General features: G+C 43.1%; 1 protein-coding gene across 13 annotated transcripts in view; it reads right to left on the bottom strand.

The window, feature by feature from the left end:
* The window catches only part of ush2a (Usher syndrome 2A (autosomal recessive, mild)), a 199405-nt gene that overhangs the window by 87039 nt on the left and 93798 nt on the right, over nucleotides 1-18568 (bottom strand). For all 13 annotated transcript variants that reach the window (XR_011982524.1, XM_072699000.1, XM_072698989.1 and 10 more), the window contains 3 exons: nucleotides 16950-17126; nucleotides 6951-7098; nucleotides 5453-5595 (listed from right to left, as the gene is read on the bottom strand). Coding sequence is in view for 12 of the 13 variants with exons in the window: in XM_072699000.1 (XP_072555101.1) it covers nucleotides 5453-5595; nucleotides 6951-7098; nucleotides 16950-17126 (468 nt within the window). In the remaining variant the exon portion in view is untranslated. The remainder of the gene's footprint in view (nucleotides 1-5452; nucleotides 5596-6950; nucleotides 7099-16949; nucleotides 17127-18568) is intronic.

The raw sequence follows: 18568 nt of genomic DNA, 5'->3' as shown, positions 1-18568 counted from the left end.
ATTAAAATGTAAAGAAGAAGATGTGCAAATCAGCTCATTTATGAAAGAGGACGAGGGCCCGGGGCCACAATGTAGGCAAATACGAAATTATATTTATGGATTTATTCAAGGGGGATGGGGGGGGCTTACGGCAGAGGATATCAGCTACTGGAAACAGTGCGCTTTGAGGAGACTGCACCGAACTGAAGGAAAAATTGTAATCACTTAAGTTTGTGACTGGTCATTTTCTCTGAGTGCTTACAACACCCGTGATGGTGTCGAGGCCCAGAGAATTCCTCACAGACACGCGGGATCTGACAGCTGGGGGCATTTTCCTAATTAGACACGCAGCGGCCGCGTGGTCCCACCGTACGGGCCGGGTATCCTGTCCAGGGCACACATCAGCCCAGCAAGTTCCCCCCGGAGCCTAAACCCACACGGCACCAGTCTGGCTGTTGTGACAGTGGAAGTCCCCCCAACCCCCCCACCCCACCAACACCCCACTTGGAAGTCACTCCCCGGCAGGTGACTATAGCTGCCCTGAATGTTAAACTTAAACTTCCACTAAGAGTATATTTCTTTTTAAGAATAACCCCCCCCCCCCCCCCCACACACAAAAAAAAGAATGACTACAGAAACATTAGACGCATCTTTATATCTGAGGAAAACATGCCATGAATCTACTGAGAATATGAGCTCAACTTCAGCTAAAAGTTGTGAAGACTAAAAACACAAAGATGGATCCATTGAACAGGTGATCATGCAAATACAAAATCTGGGTTTAATAAATACAGAGAAAGCTATGGAGCTCAACAACAAACTTCACTTTTGCCTTAAAACACGCCCCCCTTTCAGCCTGATTGGCCACTGTCTAGTTTGATGTCCTCGTTTTACACTTTAACGAGACCTTCTGATACAAACTTCCTCTGCTGGTAGCATCTTCCCATGCCCTCGTGTGTCTTCTCTCCTGCTTCTCATGCCTGATTGATATTTCTTCCCCACGAAAGCTCATTTGAAGGTAATGTTTTCCTCCTCCATTTACATCCCACTGTACCGCGGTAATGGCTTGCCGGCAAGGGCATCCGGATCAAGGTGACTGGCTCTCCAGCGTGCTGGGCGGCTGATGTATCCCCCAGATGGCCCAGATTAAAACAGCCTCTCTTGGGGTAACCCCCCCTTTCCATACCATCTCATTTGCCTCTGATAACCACATAACACTGCGCTAATTTTCCAGAAGACCAAGGAAAAAGAAACGCGTGCAGGGCTGCTGTAGCTGTTTAGCTAAGGATGCGCATGTAGCGCTTTGCACAGGCAGTAACATAACAGAAAAATGCTGCAGCCTCCTGTGACGTTGTACTGACGCTATAGGATAATATGGTGCTAACCTAAACTCCAAGACGTCTTTACTGTCAGCCCATCAATATACACAAATACATTCCTGGATGAAATATAGTCTCCCTGAACCCCAGGGTGCTACATACACACATTTACTGAATAATATACCATACCATACTAACATATACTGTATACACAGCATACTACATACTGTATACAGGGACTAGACAATATACTACACACTGTACATGGCAACAAATGAAGGCTTGCACACATTGTGACTGTGGTTGGTTTATGTACTCGGTTTGAAACACGTCACTTTCGGCAAGTCATCAGGAACACCGTGAAATGTTTAGGAATACTGGTGTCTTGTCGTTTCTTCCAAGCCATGCGTGGACATAAGCACCACAAAATGAATCCGGATGAAGGTTTAACACGCAGGGTGGCACGATTTACAGGAGCTTGTGGAGGTCAGGGATCCCGGAAGCTATCGCTGTCGGCGCAGCCGGCTCACATAACACTGGCGAAGCAGTTAGCCATACGACGGACGACTCGTTTTGTGCTGATGTGCAACGATAGGAGCAATCTGCATTCATAAACACCCTCTATGATGCTAAAAACTGAGTATCATAAAAAGAACGGAAAATAAAGCCATTTTAAATATTAATTATGGTACTTAGCCGTAGATAAGAATGCATGCACAGTACACATTAGGTAGAAATATCTGAAACAGAAAATAATATTTTAATTTAAAAAATGTGGTAATACAGCCTGGCTCTGTTTATGATTCTGGCCCAGATGTGCTCATTTATCTACTTCCTGTTATTGTTACGGGTGATTCTTATTTATTTATTTTTAACTGCTGCTGTAACGGGGCTTGCGATTATCCCCCCTCCATCTCCTGATAAATAAACAATGCACAGATCTGACCTTTGGGTTAACAGGTTTTTATGCTCGCTCCACTCAGCACTCTAACTGATTCAATTACCACAAAGGTTCGGGGGGCTCCCATGAATACAAAAAAGGCCCCAAAACGCCAGCCCACATAGGTGTCCAATGGCAGGCCCAGCGCGGCTCTCTGGAGATATTCCTTAATTGTAAATAATTTTACCACGCGAGACAATCAAGTCACCTTGAGTGTGAAACCCCCGGAATACAGTCCCCCCCCCCCCCACACATACACTTTCTTTTTTGGTCTTTAGAGGCGAGGTGTTATTTAAGCTTTACTGGTCTGTGTTAAATTCTGCAATTTGAAGGGCTGTTAAGTTTTTCAATTGAAATTTCATTTAAGATGCAGGTGCTTTGTATTTTATTGACGCTTTACTGCTCTCGGGGTACGAGCGGGAACGTCGCGCGATAACGCCGACTGGCCTCAATCAGCGGCCGGCAACAGCTGTAATCCCGGGACGTTTGGAATACTTAAGGCGAGCCTTTCCTGGCTGGCCATAAATCGCTGCGGCACGAGGAAAAACAAGAGCGCGGGCTGCCAAGCCTTAAATCACATTTATAAGGATTTGGTTAGCATAGTAATAACACGATCAAGTGACAAGGCGAGGCGGAGGACTGGCACAAAGGGTGGGAGAACGGCAAAGGCATTCATTTGCGGCCCATATAGGCTGCACTGATGCCATGATGACTTTCGAGGTTAGTCCTACTGGAAATGCGGAGGGACAGTTCTAGGTATCCTATGCATCTATGTCAAGCTGACCTTATTAATATTTTTAAAATGGAATTAGATTTCATAGCTTTATATTACTACTTTAAATTAGTTCGACGCATGCTCTGCAACAGCATGTTGCTATTTGTGAGTTAACTTTTATCCGGCTTGATAAAAAGAAGTAATAGCAATAATAAAAATGTAGGAGCCCTTTAAAAATTTGGCTGGAGGGGTTTCATCATTAATTACAGAGGCTGAATACCTTTAATGCAAGGAATCAACCCACCATTTATGTTTCCCACATGGCATGTAACACAATGGTAATCTGTAAACTGGAAATGCCGGGCTCTGATGCGAAACTAGAGAGGATCGGGTAATAACTAACCCCTCTGCTCTGACTGACAGGGAAGACTTGCACTAACATTTCCACTGCTGTATAATATGCGTCTTAGAATTTTTCCAGCTGTACTGCCCATGTTTATTGCTCAGGAAATGGCAATAAAAAACAATACACAGAAACAAAGTTTTCTCAGAAAAACATTACAGAATAATTAATATAACTATGAGATTCTCATACAGTAATAATGGATTTCAATGTTTTAATTACAGATTTAACAATAAATTTGTATTATTCAAATATGCTGAACCTTCATTTGTGTCTCTTGACATAATACTGAATATATAAAATATTGTTTTCTTTTTCAAAACTTAGGAACTTTTCAAAAGGAAACCGGTGAAATCTAAGCAGAATGAACATGGTGACGTGAAAATTCATGAAATAATGAATGCGAGAAATGATACACACCTGAATAAAAGGGCATAAATAAAAATGCAGTTAAATACCAAAAAGTAAAATACATTCTTACAACTCAGTCCTGTTAATCCATATTTTAAGTTCAAGTTCTTAGGGTATATGCAGAAAAAGTAATGTATTTTGGTTTCAAGTTGGCTAAATAAATGGTAATACAGAAATAATAAAACAAATATACTTTGATAAAGAAATTCCAAGCGTGAAAGACTTATGCAAGAGTTATTCAACTGGTGCCATTAGATGACAAGCAGAGACATGACTGACAATGTTCATATGTTACCGTTTATCATTTATCGTTAACATACTAACTCCGTTTCAGCCCAAGAGGTGCGAACTACCTAACCTACGAATCAAAGAAACTGTCCTAACAATGATCTTGCTTGAAAAATAACAATCTTACCATTTTCGTAATTTTACAAAGAAATACATAAAACATTTCAGAAATAATCAGTGCTGTGGAATATTACACATAAGACGGTATGTATGAAGCTCTACATCCAAAAATGCATATAAAAGATTTTCATTAAGGGATGATCCTGTTGAGTTACATCCTGCCTTTTAATAAAGTAAGTATGTACATTTTTGGTTAATTACCTATCATACTGCATGTCATTATTCATTAAAAAATATAAACAAGAACTAAACATATATAGTATTTATTACTCACTACACCTGAAGCAGTTGTTTGAAATGAACCCACCCAATGATAAAACGAACGAAGTTTTCAAGGAGTTCTCTACGATGTGAAATTCATCCTGTCATTATAAATTAATGAAATGCAAAGATTCAGTCTGCCCTAAATCTGATTAAGGTGATTATAAGTCATTTTAATAATCAGAAAGAAACCCTTAATATGCAAAAAGAAGCTTAATTGGTGATGGGGAGGGGGTGGTCATTACCGTTAGTTAGTGTTCGTCTGTAGGTACACGCATACGCACGATCACACACGTGTACGAGCGAAGCGTGATCCGAGGAACAGACGCCGCTAATGAGGCCGCATGGCACTGCACTGCACTGCACTGCACTCTCGGCCCCCCGCTCATAAACCAACACTCTTAGACATCACGGAGACGCCGGGAGAATTCCCAAAGAAAAGTTCCCTGGTGCTGCGGGGCATAAATCCACTATTGAGAAGGGGGTTTCGGGGAAGAGCTGCTCTGCATAGTAATGAACAGGCGATGGCCCATAATATGGCATATTCGAAATGTATGCAAATACCGGCCCTATAATTATAATGTATGTGATAATAGACCCAAGTATAATTAATTTATAACTTCGCAAAGACTGTCTGTTATGAACCCTAATATGATTGTATTACAGTAATTAGCCCACAATGACACCATCTAGGTCACCGGCAAGATATACACTTTTAATGCTCTCCTCTCTGTAGATGCCAGTGTTCCTCCTCTGAGCACCTGTGACTCACAGTTGGTGCTGATGGGGAGAAGGATGGAGTGCATTCCATCGAGTGCATTAAAAAAAAAGGGGGGGGGGGGCGTAAAGCACGCCTTGGCGTGCGTGGCACATGTGCTCGTTTCACAGTGAGTAAATATGTGCCTCCTCTTCGCCTAACCCTAATTACGCATATTTATTTCCCCTCTGTCCGCGCTAGCCACATTTCCCCTTCAGGACAAGGACGGCCCGGCGATGCCGGCGCGGGCGGCACTCACGGTCCTGGGCGGTGACGAAGGCGGCCCAGTTGCTGGCTGTCTGCCCGTGGCTGTGGGACACGACAAGCCCGAACTGGTATTCTGTGTAAGGCTGAAGTCCTTCTGCTGTGTAACTGAAGGTGGTCGTCTCGTTCTCCAACAGTCTGGAAGGACAAGAAAACAAGAAATGAAAACACATGCAAACAATCACCATGTAGATGCTGCTGCTACAACACACGCTCCTGATATAAGTGTGTGGTTCTCTAACAGCAGTTATAAGTGTTTAATCTTAAAGACCTATAAAGGCAATTTTTCCAGAATTGACCAACTGCAACCGATCAGTCGTTTGCTTTCGGCCTGACAATCTTCAAAATTCAATTTTTATCAGACTGCCCAAGAAAATCAATATCTGCGTATATAACTATTCATGACTAGGAAACAGATGACAGAAGTAGAAATGTCTCCTGCCATGCCGTGCATTTTATATGATCAAATTAAATTTTAAAGGCATTATCAGCGGTGATTAATATGCACGTTTCCATCGAGGAGGAGAACAAACGTGGTGCCATCAAGCAGGATTTACCGTCGTCACGTCAAACCGCCAGCCTGTTTTGTGCGGCGCCGATTTTCACCAAAAATTCACAATCAAATTTATCATAGAACATGATAAATAAATCACATGAACAATGAAATACATTTCAAAAGAATCCCAGGAAATGAGGGTGATATATAATACATGGAGCTAGTCATTTATTTATTAGAACAGAATGAGAATTTCCCCATTTCTGATTAAATTGCAATTTGTTGTCAGGATGCATGTAATGAATACATATCAGATGCAGAACCTCCCATAGACACCACGGCTTGCGCAAATGGAGCACGCTGTGCATTACTGCCGCATTTGTTGCATGCTCACAGGCAGAGTTGTCTACTTTTCGAAAGAGCTGTCAGGCGGAAATCTGATCGGCGTCCACACTGTTGTACATAGTCCATGTTGAGAAGGCTGCCAGAGCACTGCTAGATTTCCTGTCATACTGCCGGCATAGAATCGAAGCCCCCACCCTTCACCTTGTTGGCAAAGAGCCCCAAGGTGGCCCTTTCTGGCTCAGGCTGACCTCGGTCACCGTGTGCCTGTCTCTCAACAGCGTCCCCAGGCCTGGCTCCAGTGCAGGTAGTCAAATTACATGTGGGATTCTCTACCCCCATTCAGTACTGATAATAATATTGTCTTATACCATGACACTGTTAAATTTTCGAATTTAGCGGGTTAATACACTCTAAGCCATGCATTATGTTTCATACGCGGAGGCAAAGATCCAGCAAACACCAAGACAGGCTTGTTGTCCACTGGAGTCCCTGGTAAGAGGTCCAACCTCAATTTTACTTCTAGAGTCCCTGAAATTTACGATTCTCCTACATCACTCATATTAGGTGGCCATGATCACAGGATGATGTAATGAAGATGACGGTGGTGGCTGCGGTAAGTCAGAGGAGCTGAATAGGGTGGAGAGGCCCTTACAGCCGGATGCGCTGATCCTCCGCGGCCTTCATCTGCAGCTGATACAGCAGCGGCCCGGGGGCATTGCTGCGCACGGGTGCCGACCAGGCGACCTGCAGGCTGGCGGGGCCGGCGGCTGCCAGCCTGGGGGGGTGAACGCCATCTGGAGCTGGGCAGGGGAAAGGGAGAGATGGGGGGGGGGGTGAATCAGAGCAGAGAAAAGTCCCATGTACTGTAGCATATGCCGGAGAGCGGGTATTCTCCTCAAAGTGGAGAACCTGTTGGTGTGGGATGGGCGGGCAGGGAGCCACGGGGCACTGGCATGGCTGCCCACTCTGGGGACCCGCACACGTGTATCCCGGCAACGCGCCGGGACCTGCAGGCCGAGGCTCTGCCTCCAGCCAGGAGACTTCAAATGCTCCTCTTTATTACTTGACTCCTTTCAAAGGACTTGGCCCTCCTCACAAGTCTGCTCTCTAGGAAAACTGCACTTGCTTCCAATTTAAAACAGCTTGACAAGTTTCCTCCAGAGTCCTCTGTAACTTACCAAGCGAATCGATACTGCTATTACATGATGTGTGAATGTAAAACATTGTATCGATACTGGTTTTTAAATGAACTTATAAATGGATTTGATTTGCGTTGTTCAATTTTACATTAACCATAGTATTAAGCATGCCGCACTACCTAAATTAAATGTTAAGCTGTGGGAAACATTGTGTGTATTGCTCCTAATTGGCTTGTGGCTTCTGGTCTAAATTGTACTTATTTCTTATTTAGGTGGCACAGTGGTGCAGTGATTAGCACTGTCGCCTCACACCTCTGCGACCAAGGGTTCGAGTCTTCACGCTGGCTTTGCATTCTGGGTACTTCAGTCCCCCCCCCCCCCAAATGCATGCTGAGGTGACTTGGAGTTACCAAACTGTCCATAGGTTGTGTGTGTGCGCTGTGATGGGTTTGTGCCCCAACATGGATGGTTCCCTGCCTGTAGCCTCTGGGACATCTGACGTCGTGAAATCAAATGTAATATTACACCAGTTTTTCTGTTAAGCAAAATACTGTGAAGTACTAAAGTAGCAATTCATCAGCCGGTCTAAATCGTCATACATTTACATAGATTTTTAACCGATTCGCGATTCATCGTTACATGCCTAGTTAGAACTGTTCCCCATATTTCCAGGTAGCCAGGACAGCTAGAAGCTATCTTCTGCATCGTGCTACTGACTGGCTGGGAACTGGTTTCATGTGTATTTTTTCATAATTCTTCTTGCTCTATTTGAGGGCAGCTTTTTACAATTCAGATTCACAGCTATTCTATTGCACTGAGGTCGAGAGATTAAGACGACTTGCGGGAACTGAGAGTGCCGATTTTGCAGCCATTTTGCCATTTCTTGGATGATTTTAGGTTCGCTCTCTCAGTGGAAGAGCCATTTGTGGGGAAAGCTGCGGCCTCTTGGCAGGGCAAACTCAGCTTTAGTTTCATTCACAATTCCATCTCCAGGCCCAGTGCATGTGAAACTAGCCTGAAAATAGAAACATTTTCCTACCAGAGTATTTCTAAGCATTACATTTATTTCCTCATGCTGAAGAAAGCAAACCAAATCACATGGTTCCATCCATCTCCTTATCTTGGTCATGGTCACGGGGGGAATGGAGATCACAGGCAACATAGGGCACAAGGCAGTCCGGGACACGAGCTAATCCATCACAGGACACACACACATACCCACCTGATCACATGCTGGGCCAATCAGAGAAACAAAATATCCTGGCTGCATGTCGCTGGACTGCAGAAATGCCCACACACAGTAAGAACAGAGGTGGGACTCGAACTCCAAAAGCTCGAAGGGCAAGGCTACCCAAAGCACATGGCCCCACCTGTAACGCCCATCAGTTTAGGGCGGTGGTTTTCAACATCTTTTTGGAAGCAGGGACCCTCAGATGAAAATATATCAAAGATAAGGATGAATACCATGAATGCACATGAACACATAAGGAAACAATTACTACGGGCTGGGGGGGCTTTAATTCTTCATTTACAGTTTGAGTATTTTCATATTATGACTGTAAACTGGATGATAATACTTTTTGACAATTTGCAGAACATCTCAGCAGACATTAGACTACAGAGTCAGAAGCATTTCATATAGACCGCTGTCTTGGAGATGAGGCTTATAATAGTATTGGAAACTCTGTGGTCCCAAGACACCGGTTTGTTGACTTCTTTCTGATTTTCATGATGGCTGCCTCAGTGCACATAGGACCAAGATGAACTTGTAAAATCTCTCTTAGAGTAACCCCTGAACCAGTGGCCTTAAATGTCACAGTAACTGAAAGCATGGTGGGAAAGTCGTGCATTTGCTTTGTAAGAATTATTTGTAGCCAACTTATGGAGGTCAATAACCATTTGCCATTTCCCCTTCGCCATACTCATGGCCAACTACAGATTTTGAACGCGTGCAACCTCCTTCCTATAACACAGGGAAAAAATAAATCAGTGGAGGCAATATGGTCATGTAACCCTACTACAAACTTCAAAACAAACCACAATAATGCAGATCAATGCATGACTGTCGGTAGGATGTCTTAAAAACAAAAATTCAGGCTGTGCTAAATGACATAGTTGAATGTTCTCTGTTGACGTTGGTGGTTGCGTTCAGAAACAAAGAGGAATGCCACTCAGATCATGGCTGATGAAGTGGTTCCAGGCCTCTTCCCTCACACTGCACAGCCACACCCAACATGGCTGAACCATAAAGCCCACGGATCAGTTATAGTTTCTGGTCGGTGTGTGGCTCAGTGGGTTGGGCCCCCGGCTTGAGCCTTGGCAGAATACTCGCATCTCTGTAAGGGCCTTTAGAGCAAGGCCTTAAACCCCCCGCCCCAAAATGCTCCAGGGGTTCCAAACAAGTGGCCCGACCCTGACCTCGGACTTTGGCCCAACCCTGCACTTAGGCAAGCTTTGCTTTCACATGTATGTGTGTGTGTGAAAGTCTCAAAGAAGAGCATGATGGGATATGTGAAAAGAAGCACATATATACTTGGGCAAATAAAGCAGAATTTATTTCTCATCTCTCCTTGACTCGTTCAGAACACATTACGCACTCAGCAGCTGTATAGCACTTGACCTGTCATCGTATAAAGATTTCCACCTGTTCGTAGCCTTGTCTCCCAGCAGAATTCCTGACCACCTTCCCCCAATACCTCATCAAACCACAATTCATTAATCCAGACAGTCGGATGTGGATCCTCACACGTTGTAAAGAAGAACTGAGACCACAAACATTTCAATTTCTTTTCTTTTTTCCTTCCCAGTTGATCGAGATACCAGCTTCCCGTGGTGATGATCAAAAGCCCCAAGGTAAATTAAACAAACATCCGAGGGAATCTCCAATGGGAGAAAGAGTAAAGTAATATTTGGAGATCACAGGAAAATATGGAGATGGCAACATGCCCCCGACCCCAGCCCAAATCTCCCTTCACTGCAGCTCTCAGAGGTTTAAGACAATATCACTCAAAAGTCGCTTTGATCACCAGCCTTGTGAAGGCTTGCCAATCAATGTTAATGAGAAGAAAAAATCTCCAGGGGAATACCTATGGGAAGTGTTGTATTTACAAGAAATGGGTGTTACTACAAAACTGGTCAGATCTATGATACGCAAAAGACAAGAGTCAGACACACATGGGCTTGAAGAGCCATCCACGGAACACGGGCTTCTCCGACCAGACCGTGAGTATTCCTGGGCCGAGTTGAGCTGTCGTTCAATCAGCACCATCTCTCTCATCAAGCCAGAAGATCTGAGGCTGGAGTAGCTGATTGCAAAAACATTTCAAATTCGCAGACAGTCTGGAGGGCAATCACATACTTGCGTTAGGTGATGGATATAGTAACAAAAGGAATACGAATGCAGATAAATTTAAGAATACTACTTACAGAACAACATGAACAGAAAAGCCAATGATTAAACGAGTCACAAGGCCGATGACTGAAACCATAAATTGCAAAAAATATTTATTTAAATAAACATTGATTATGTATTTTATACAAGAAAAACAAAGTTCCACAGAGATGTGTGATTGGGTGGAATGGGCTGTTTGGGCTGAATGGTGGAATCCATTCCCCCCATTACCCATGGAGGGGGGAGCCATGACATGTGTGACAAGAGGTCAACCTCATCACTCACATCAGCCAAATGAATTAGCTTTACTGCCAAACTCCAATTTTCATAATGCACGACTGCTTCTGTCGCTCCAAAATTGAGACCTTAAAAATCAGAGAAAGCATTGCTGCTGCTGCCGGCACCCAATCATCACCCGGGAAAAAGGGAGCGGCGATTGGATTAGATTCACTGCTGCTTCGCACCAATGGAGCCACAAAATACATCAAATTGCTGACAGCGACGCTGTTTGCCTAACGATGACGTTAAAGTCATCGCCTAACGCTGGACACAGCCTCATGGGTCGTCACTTAGAGGTGAGGAGAGCTTTATCAATCCTCTTCCACAAAAAGTAAGAGAACTAAAATACTCAAAATGGTTCTTGTTCTATATGACGCTTACAGTACAGCTCCTGCTCCAATGCTAGCATGCACTTGTTACTGGTCATTTATTGGATTCTCAGCACAGCAGCACTAACACGTAGTTAGATGCTTGAAATTATTATTACTATTTGCCATGTTTTGCATAAATGTTGCTTTGGATAAAAGTGTCTGTGAAATCAATAACTGTAAACTTGAGACAGTATGTTTTGAGTGTAGTGTGTGGCATAGTAGGTTAGGATTACATGCCAGTGACTATGAATCCTGCGCCTGGCAGACTGGTGCCATAGCTGGACCCTTGAGTGAAGCCCATAACCCACAAGTGCTTCAGGAGCGCTGGAAGCTGGCTAATCCTGAGGAGCCCCAAGCTTGCTCTCACTTGTGTGTCTCATGGAAAGCAAAGTAGGATAGTCGAAAAGAGAATTTTCCCTACAGGCATCAACAAAGTATCACTGACCCGTAACCTCTTAACATACATGTTACGGTCATGCAAGCAAGAGAAAGTCGTCACCCATTAGGAGCTAAACCTGACAATGCCTACTGGAAAAGAGAGGTCACATAGAAACAGCTGGACCACAGGCAGGAGCTCTTATTGGATACGCGACGAGCAATGGGCAGCTTCCTCTGCGCCTGAACATCACTGACAAAAGAGTTAATTCCTTGCAGACTTATTTCACAAAACAGTGGGCACGGAATTCCTTTGTTTCCTCTCCTTTCTCAGGTATATCAAAAGTGTCACTAATAATTTTAAACTATGCACTTTTATGTTTCCACTGTATCTTTAAGGTTTCCAGCTCTTCTGTTCTTTGATATAACAAGGACAGTTTGAGACAAGGCTTCAGTTCAACTAAGAAAAGACTAAAGATCTGGTGAGGGGGAAAAGGAGAGGGGGCAAAAAAACGTATGGTATTTAAAATTTATACTTTCTGATGCCTTTGTTGTGAACTTGAGGATTTTGCAAAGTTTCTTCACTTCTGCCTTTGCTTCCGGCAAGTAGCCAATGCGTTTGTCCCTTATTTGCCGGATAATCATTAATATGTAACAGCATCTTTCCTGCTCAGCTCCATCATTTAACGACATGCAGAGTCATGGCCCGCTCCCCCTAATCAATCAGCAATCTATACAGATTCGTCTAATAAAACAGTCAGGTGTATTCTGGGAAACAGTGGCACGGCATGTTAACCGTCTGCTTATACGCACACCACGCCCGTGCAAACGAGGAGTCAGCGGGTGGACCGCTTACTGATTAGTCATATGAGCTTATGAATCCTGCATATTTCTGAAGTAAAGCAATGAGAGTCCATTCAATTACATATGGATGGAAAGATAATGGAAATATTACTGCTAGATACTACTGGCAGCTATTCTATAAAGCAATCTTGTTTCCTGTTTATTTCTGTTATTAGTTGCTTAGCCGATTCTTCATTCCAAATTCCAAAACTTTTACACACTAATAAAACTGTATAGTTTATGGGAGTAACTTAAGTTAACTAACTTACATAAATTTGTGCTACAGCACAGACTTGCTCTTAAATAACTTCAGTATTAAGGCTTTGGTCAATATTCACAACATTCAATATTGTGGACATTAAGGCCCAATCCCAATTCTACCCCTTACCCCTACACTTACCCCTACCCCTCCGTTTGGCGCGTTCACGTGTAGGGGTAGGGGTGTCTCAATTCTCTTTTGATTGGAGGGGTAGGGGTAAGGGGAAGGGCTAGATAGCCCTCGAAACGAAGATTTTTCGGGACCTCACTTCAAACGAAGGGCTAAGAGAAATTTACAACATGGCTGCCCACTCGAGCAAGCTGACCCATAAATGTTAAGTAATTTTTGCCATTAATAAGGATTTTTATGACATTTTTTCATTACATGTATATTACCATCAATCTTGTGTTTGTGTTTACGGTGATGTTCTGTAAAGAAACGTTTGAAAAAAAATCGCTAAAGTTTGCTTGCGGATAGCACTGATTGCACAATATTAGGAAATATATTTTTATGTCATATAACGTTACCCGGTAACTGACTGCATGTTGTAACGCGTTGTTTTGTTTTGCTTACGGCCATATGTGTACATGTACTGTAAATGAACGGTGCTTACACTATTCGTACTTATTGCAACATGACAACATTTTTGTAAATTATATTCTGTATAGGGACAGCTGAGGAAACCCGAAGGCTCATACGTTTTCGAGGTGAAAACGAACATCTGTTTTTAAAGTCCAAATACGGCGCAAAAAAACTTTGGGAGTGAGTAATCTTTACATGCTACGATGCTGACGGCGACATCTTGGAACTTGTGATAAACATCGGAGCATGTCCTCTGACGTAACGTTAGGAGGTAGTGACAATGGATGATGACGTATAACAGTGTAGTAGTGGTGTCCCATTTCTTAGGGGAAATTTTTTAACCCTACCCCTTTCCACTTCATTTCAAGGGGCAAGGGGAAGGGGTGAGGGGTAGGCAAAGGGGTTTAAAATAGAATTGGGATTGGGCCTTAGTTTCATTGCAAGCTGGACACTGCTAACATTGTATTACCTTGACTTTACGCACCAAAAACACCAGCAATTCATACGTTTTCTATATCTGCTCGTTCTATGCAGGGTCACAGGGGTCTGATGTCTATCCTGGAAGCTATTGGTACAATGCAGGGAATAACAGGGTGGGGACTTTTGTCCTTTCTTTAAAGGCAGTTTTAATAACTCCATCCATTCATCCACCCAGCTTCCATAACTGTGATGCAATGAAAAGATTTAGTGAGTTTTAAGAACTGCATTTTTGATTTCCATTGATCTCTGAAAGGCATACGTTTTCCTAGCTACACTACACATTACAGTAGAAGGAGTTTCATTAAGAGAATAGTTAAGCCCAGACCATGTTAACCGGCTGGTGTTAAGATGGGATTATCTGGTGCAAGATCAACTCTTATAGAGTTTTACTCAGCATGATACTTGCATCAAAGATTTATTGCTGCTTTCTCTGCTACTAGTGAAGGGCATTTCATTGACAACTAAACAAAATGATATATGTGTCAAGGAAGATGTTTTTTGTCAATACATTTGTTTTGCCAATAGAAGACACATGCAATTACACACCCAGATGGGACCTGACATATTAAAGCTGTCATGGACAAATAAACACCCTCAAGTCTTCATCCAAAACACAAAGGCCTTAAAATGGCTATATGGATCAAAACAGACACTGTACTCATCCTTGTGTTTTCTTGAGTTATTTCAATGTGACCGATCAAAGTATATGATGGGTGGAAGAGTCATATTACACCAGTCGAGTAAGAAAACAGATGGACAGTCACACCTCCGCTTATAAGCAGGGCTGTGCTGGTTCAGTCTGTGCAGCTAGCTAATGAAGCTAACGGGGGCTAGCACACCAGAACACCCCAGAGCCCACACTCGTTTACCTGCACGAACACACTGGGCTGCCTAGTCCAAAAGACAACCATGGAAACAAGAGATCAAGATGCAGTACATAAGATAAAGCTTCTGCCATAAAGTTCAATTCCTGGCACTGATGGCCTCTGAACCCACAATTTCTGACCACAGTACGTAGAGGGGGATTCTCAGTAGAGTTTCAATGCAGAACTTCAACACATATTTGACAAGCATGTTTGATGCAGGATAAATACATTTTCCACATAAGTACCTGGACAAAAAATAAGGCAGGTACGATAAAAGCAAACACTGGTGTCAATGTTTTCAGCAAAGCTTTACTGGAGGATAGTTTTGTTGTAACACAGCAAATTAAAAAAATATATTTTTTTATGAGTTACTTTAAAGTTACAATTCTGTCAGTGAGTTTTATTCATTCTTCTTTAAATAATTTTGCCAACTAGAGAACCTTTTTCTGTGTAGGTCTCCCGTTGGAACTGGCTTTTACAAATTATTCTCAGCCTGTCCTCATAAGAAGCTTTCACTTAATAGGCATTGTTTCATTAATGCTTTTTCAAGTCTTGGTACAAATATAAACAACAATGCTATTTGCTAAGAGCATGTTTACATGTGGGGATTACCCAGTGTGTATTCACGTTACCCGACGGGTACCAGGGGCCAGTGCATCCAGCCTATAACGGTGCCTCTAAATTGCATTAAAAACAGTCTTTTGTTGTGAGTCGGTGAGTGTGTGTTCCATGACGTACTGACATCTCACTCTGGGGTTTCCCTGCCTTGCGCTCACTGCAACTCTGTACTGGATGAGCAGTTATGGAGGATCAATGGATTTTTATGTACTGTATGTACAGGAAAGCTGGTTGACTGAACAATGCTTATATGTGATTGGGTGGCACAGTGATCAAAGGACACTTACAGCATATAATAAAGGTGCGGTGTTTCTGGAAACGGCACAGACACCATAACAAGTGAAGCAAGTTAATGTGTTCTAAACCATAACTAGTAAGTGGTCACAAAGCCCACTCTACTCCCCCTATGTGCAAACAGCAATGGCTACATGTATGCCACTACTAATACTACATGGATACTACTAACAGTAGCAGTAATATCAGCCCTTCATATTCTTGTGAATCAGAACTTGAAGTGTGAAATAAAATTATTTTCCATTTGCACAAGTATGAGCACAGGCACACTGAAATGCTTCTTTTCACATATCCCATCATGCTCTGCTTTTAGACATATGCAGAGTTAAAAATGAAGCCTGAGGTCTGAGCCCAGTGTCGGCCATTAATCTGTCGTCCCTGTAGCATTTTAGGGGGATTAAGGACCTTGCTCAAAGGTCAATGGACACCTGACTATTTTGCCGAAGATGGGATTCGAACCTGAAACCTTCCGATCATAGGCAGACCCACTTGTATGAGCCACACACATGTCGAAGACACCTGATGACACATCTACAGTATTCCCCGCCGCGTGAGGCGGCCCGTATCGCAACACCTCGACGTGCTCCTCTCAAGACCAAACACTGAAGATTGCCTTTTTATAACCCGCACGGCTAATTGACCTTCTCCTTAAACACACACATACCCGGGTGTGCGGCACGCGCTGCCCGACGCCATTCCGCGTGTAAATCAGCTTAATAAGTTTTCACACCATTAAGTAAAAGGAAGCACAGACCAAAGCCTATTTAACCAATGAGTTGTTACTTTTCATTTGCAGGGGAGGGTCATAAAACTGAACATTTCTGAATCATAAGAGTCATAATTAAAATCAACAACAATTTAACAGTGTAAAAAGTGGGTCCTTAGTACAGTAATAAACTCGTTAAAAAGGAGACCTTATCTTCAATTGTCACAAACGAAAAATAATTAAATGCCACTGGTTTTAAACAACTAGACATCTCTCCCTTTCGAACACCAGATGTCTAATGTGTACCCACTGGCAGTCCATAATGACTCAGAAAACCATAACATATTTAGGAGGATGATGGATAAAAGGTCTTTGTTCACATGTTTTCTGTTGCAACAGTACTGATCATTTGAATAAATAAAAAAAAGAACATATTTCTAGTACTCACCTCCAGGGGGCAGTGTGATGGCAATGGGAGGACTGACCACCCAGCCCTGACTATTGCTGGCATTCACCCACACAGTGTAGCTGGAGAAAGGGAGCAGGCCGACGATAGTCGACCAGCAGCCGGCTTCAGTGCTGGTATGCAGAGTTCGCGTGTCTTCTACCACTGAAGAGTTCTCTGCTGCAGGGACAATGCAAAACAAAATCAGTAAAATCACCTGTAGTTCATAGCAGAATTGAGATTAGATGTGGGATTTGATATAAAAACACATGTTTTTATTTAGCAGGCACTTTTATTCAAAGTGAAATTGAGTACTATTGAGAAAGTATGGTTGGATAGTCTCTGATGTAACTGGGAGTTAAGGATAGTCTCTGATGTAACTGGGAGTTAAGGATAGTCTCTGATGTAACTGGGAGTCAAGGATAGTCTCTGATGTAACTGGGAGTTAAGGATAGTCTCTGATGTAACTGGGAGTTAAGGATAGTCTCTGATGTAACTGGGAGTTAAGGATAGTCTCTGATGTAACTGGGAGTTAAGGATAGTCTCTGATGTAACTGGGAGTTAAGGATAGTCTCTGATGTAACTGGGAGTTAAGGATAGTCTCTGATGTAACTGGGAGTTAAGGATAGTCTCTGGTGTAACTGGGAGTTAAGGATAGTCTCTGATGTAACTGGGAGTTAAGGGCCTTGCTTAGGGGCCCAACGGTAAAGTCACTCTGCTGACCCGGGGATTTGAACCAGTGACCTTCTGATCACAGGCACAGGACTCAAACCCACTAAGCCCACCACCCCCATTTACAAGACCCTAAAATTTAAACAAGAATCCCCAGATACTGGCCATAACAGCAGGAGGCTTCAGTTCACTGAGTTGCAGGGTAACTGAAGAGTTATGGTATAAAAATATGCACCAAAGTGTCTAGAATTCAGCATTTCGATGCTGTGCTCCCTCTGTGGGGCTACATGGCCGTCACGAACTCCCAGAGGCCCCCGAGTCCAGTGCATCCAGCCAAACCCTTAATCCAAAAATGTGAGTGATTGTCTCTCTCTGGCACTTCACTGATTTGGACACAGCACACCGTGGCAACGCGATGCACCGCGCTAAAAAAGAACATTTAAATATAATAAGAATGGATGTGCTGATCGCAGTTCAGGCTGGAACTTTAGCAGATCGGCAATGTGCTCACTACTTAAAGTTTAAACAAAAAATGTACATCTTAACAGCAAGGGTTCAAGTTCATACAAAAATAGACCTGAAAAGCACAATATAATTTGCTTTAAAATACCGTACAGCATATTCTGCACAACTTATTATCAAAGCATTGGATTTTATCATTCAAATGCCTGGGTGCATGCACCTCTCCCTGCTGCTACCTTCTTAAAAAACATAACTGCAGCTGTACCTTATTCTGTCCAGCCTCCATGTGCCTGTAGTGCATTAACTAGGGTGGGGAGTGGTGGTAGTAGGGGGGGGGGGATCTGCCAGCACTTTACAGTAATGCAATCGACCGCAGGAAATATGGAGCTGCTTGCAAATTAAAAGGAAATTAATTTCCTTAAGTTCTCACCTTGCGTCTCGGGGCGACGAGCACCAATGGGAAAAAGGGGGAAGGAAAGTGCCAGTGA

Source organism: Paramormyrops kingsleyae, chromosome 14 (assembly GCF_048594095.1).
Source record: "Paramormyrops kingsleyae isolate MSU_618 chromosome 14, PKINGS_0.4, whole genome shotgun sequence".
Taxonomy (NCBI): domain Eukaryota; kingdom Metazoa; phylum Chordata; class Actinopteri; order Osteoglossiformes; family Mormyridae; genus Paramormyrops; species Paramormyrops kingsleyae.
This window is presented reverse-complemented; position numbering and strand designations above follow the sequence as displayed.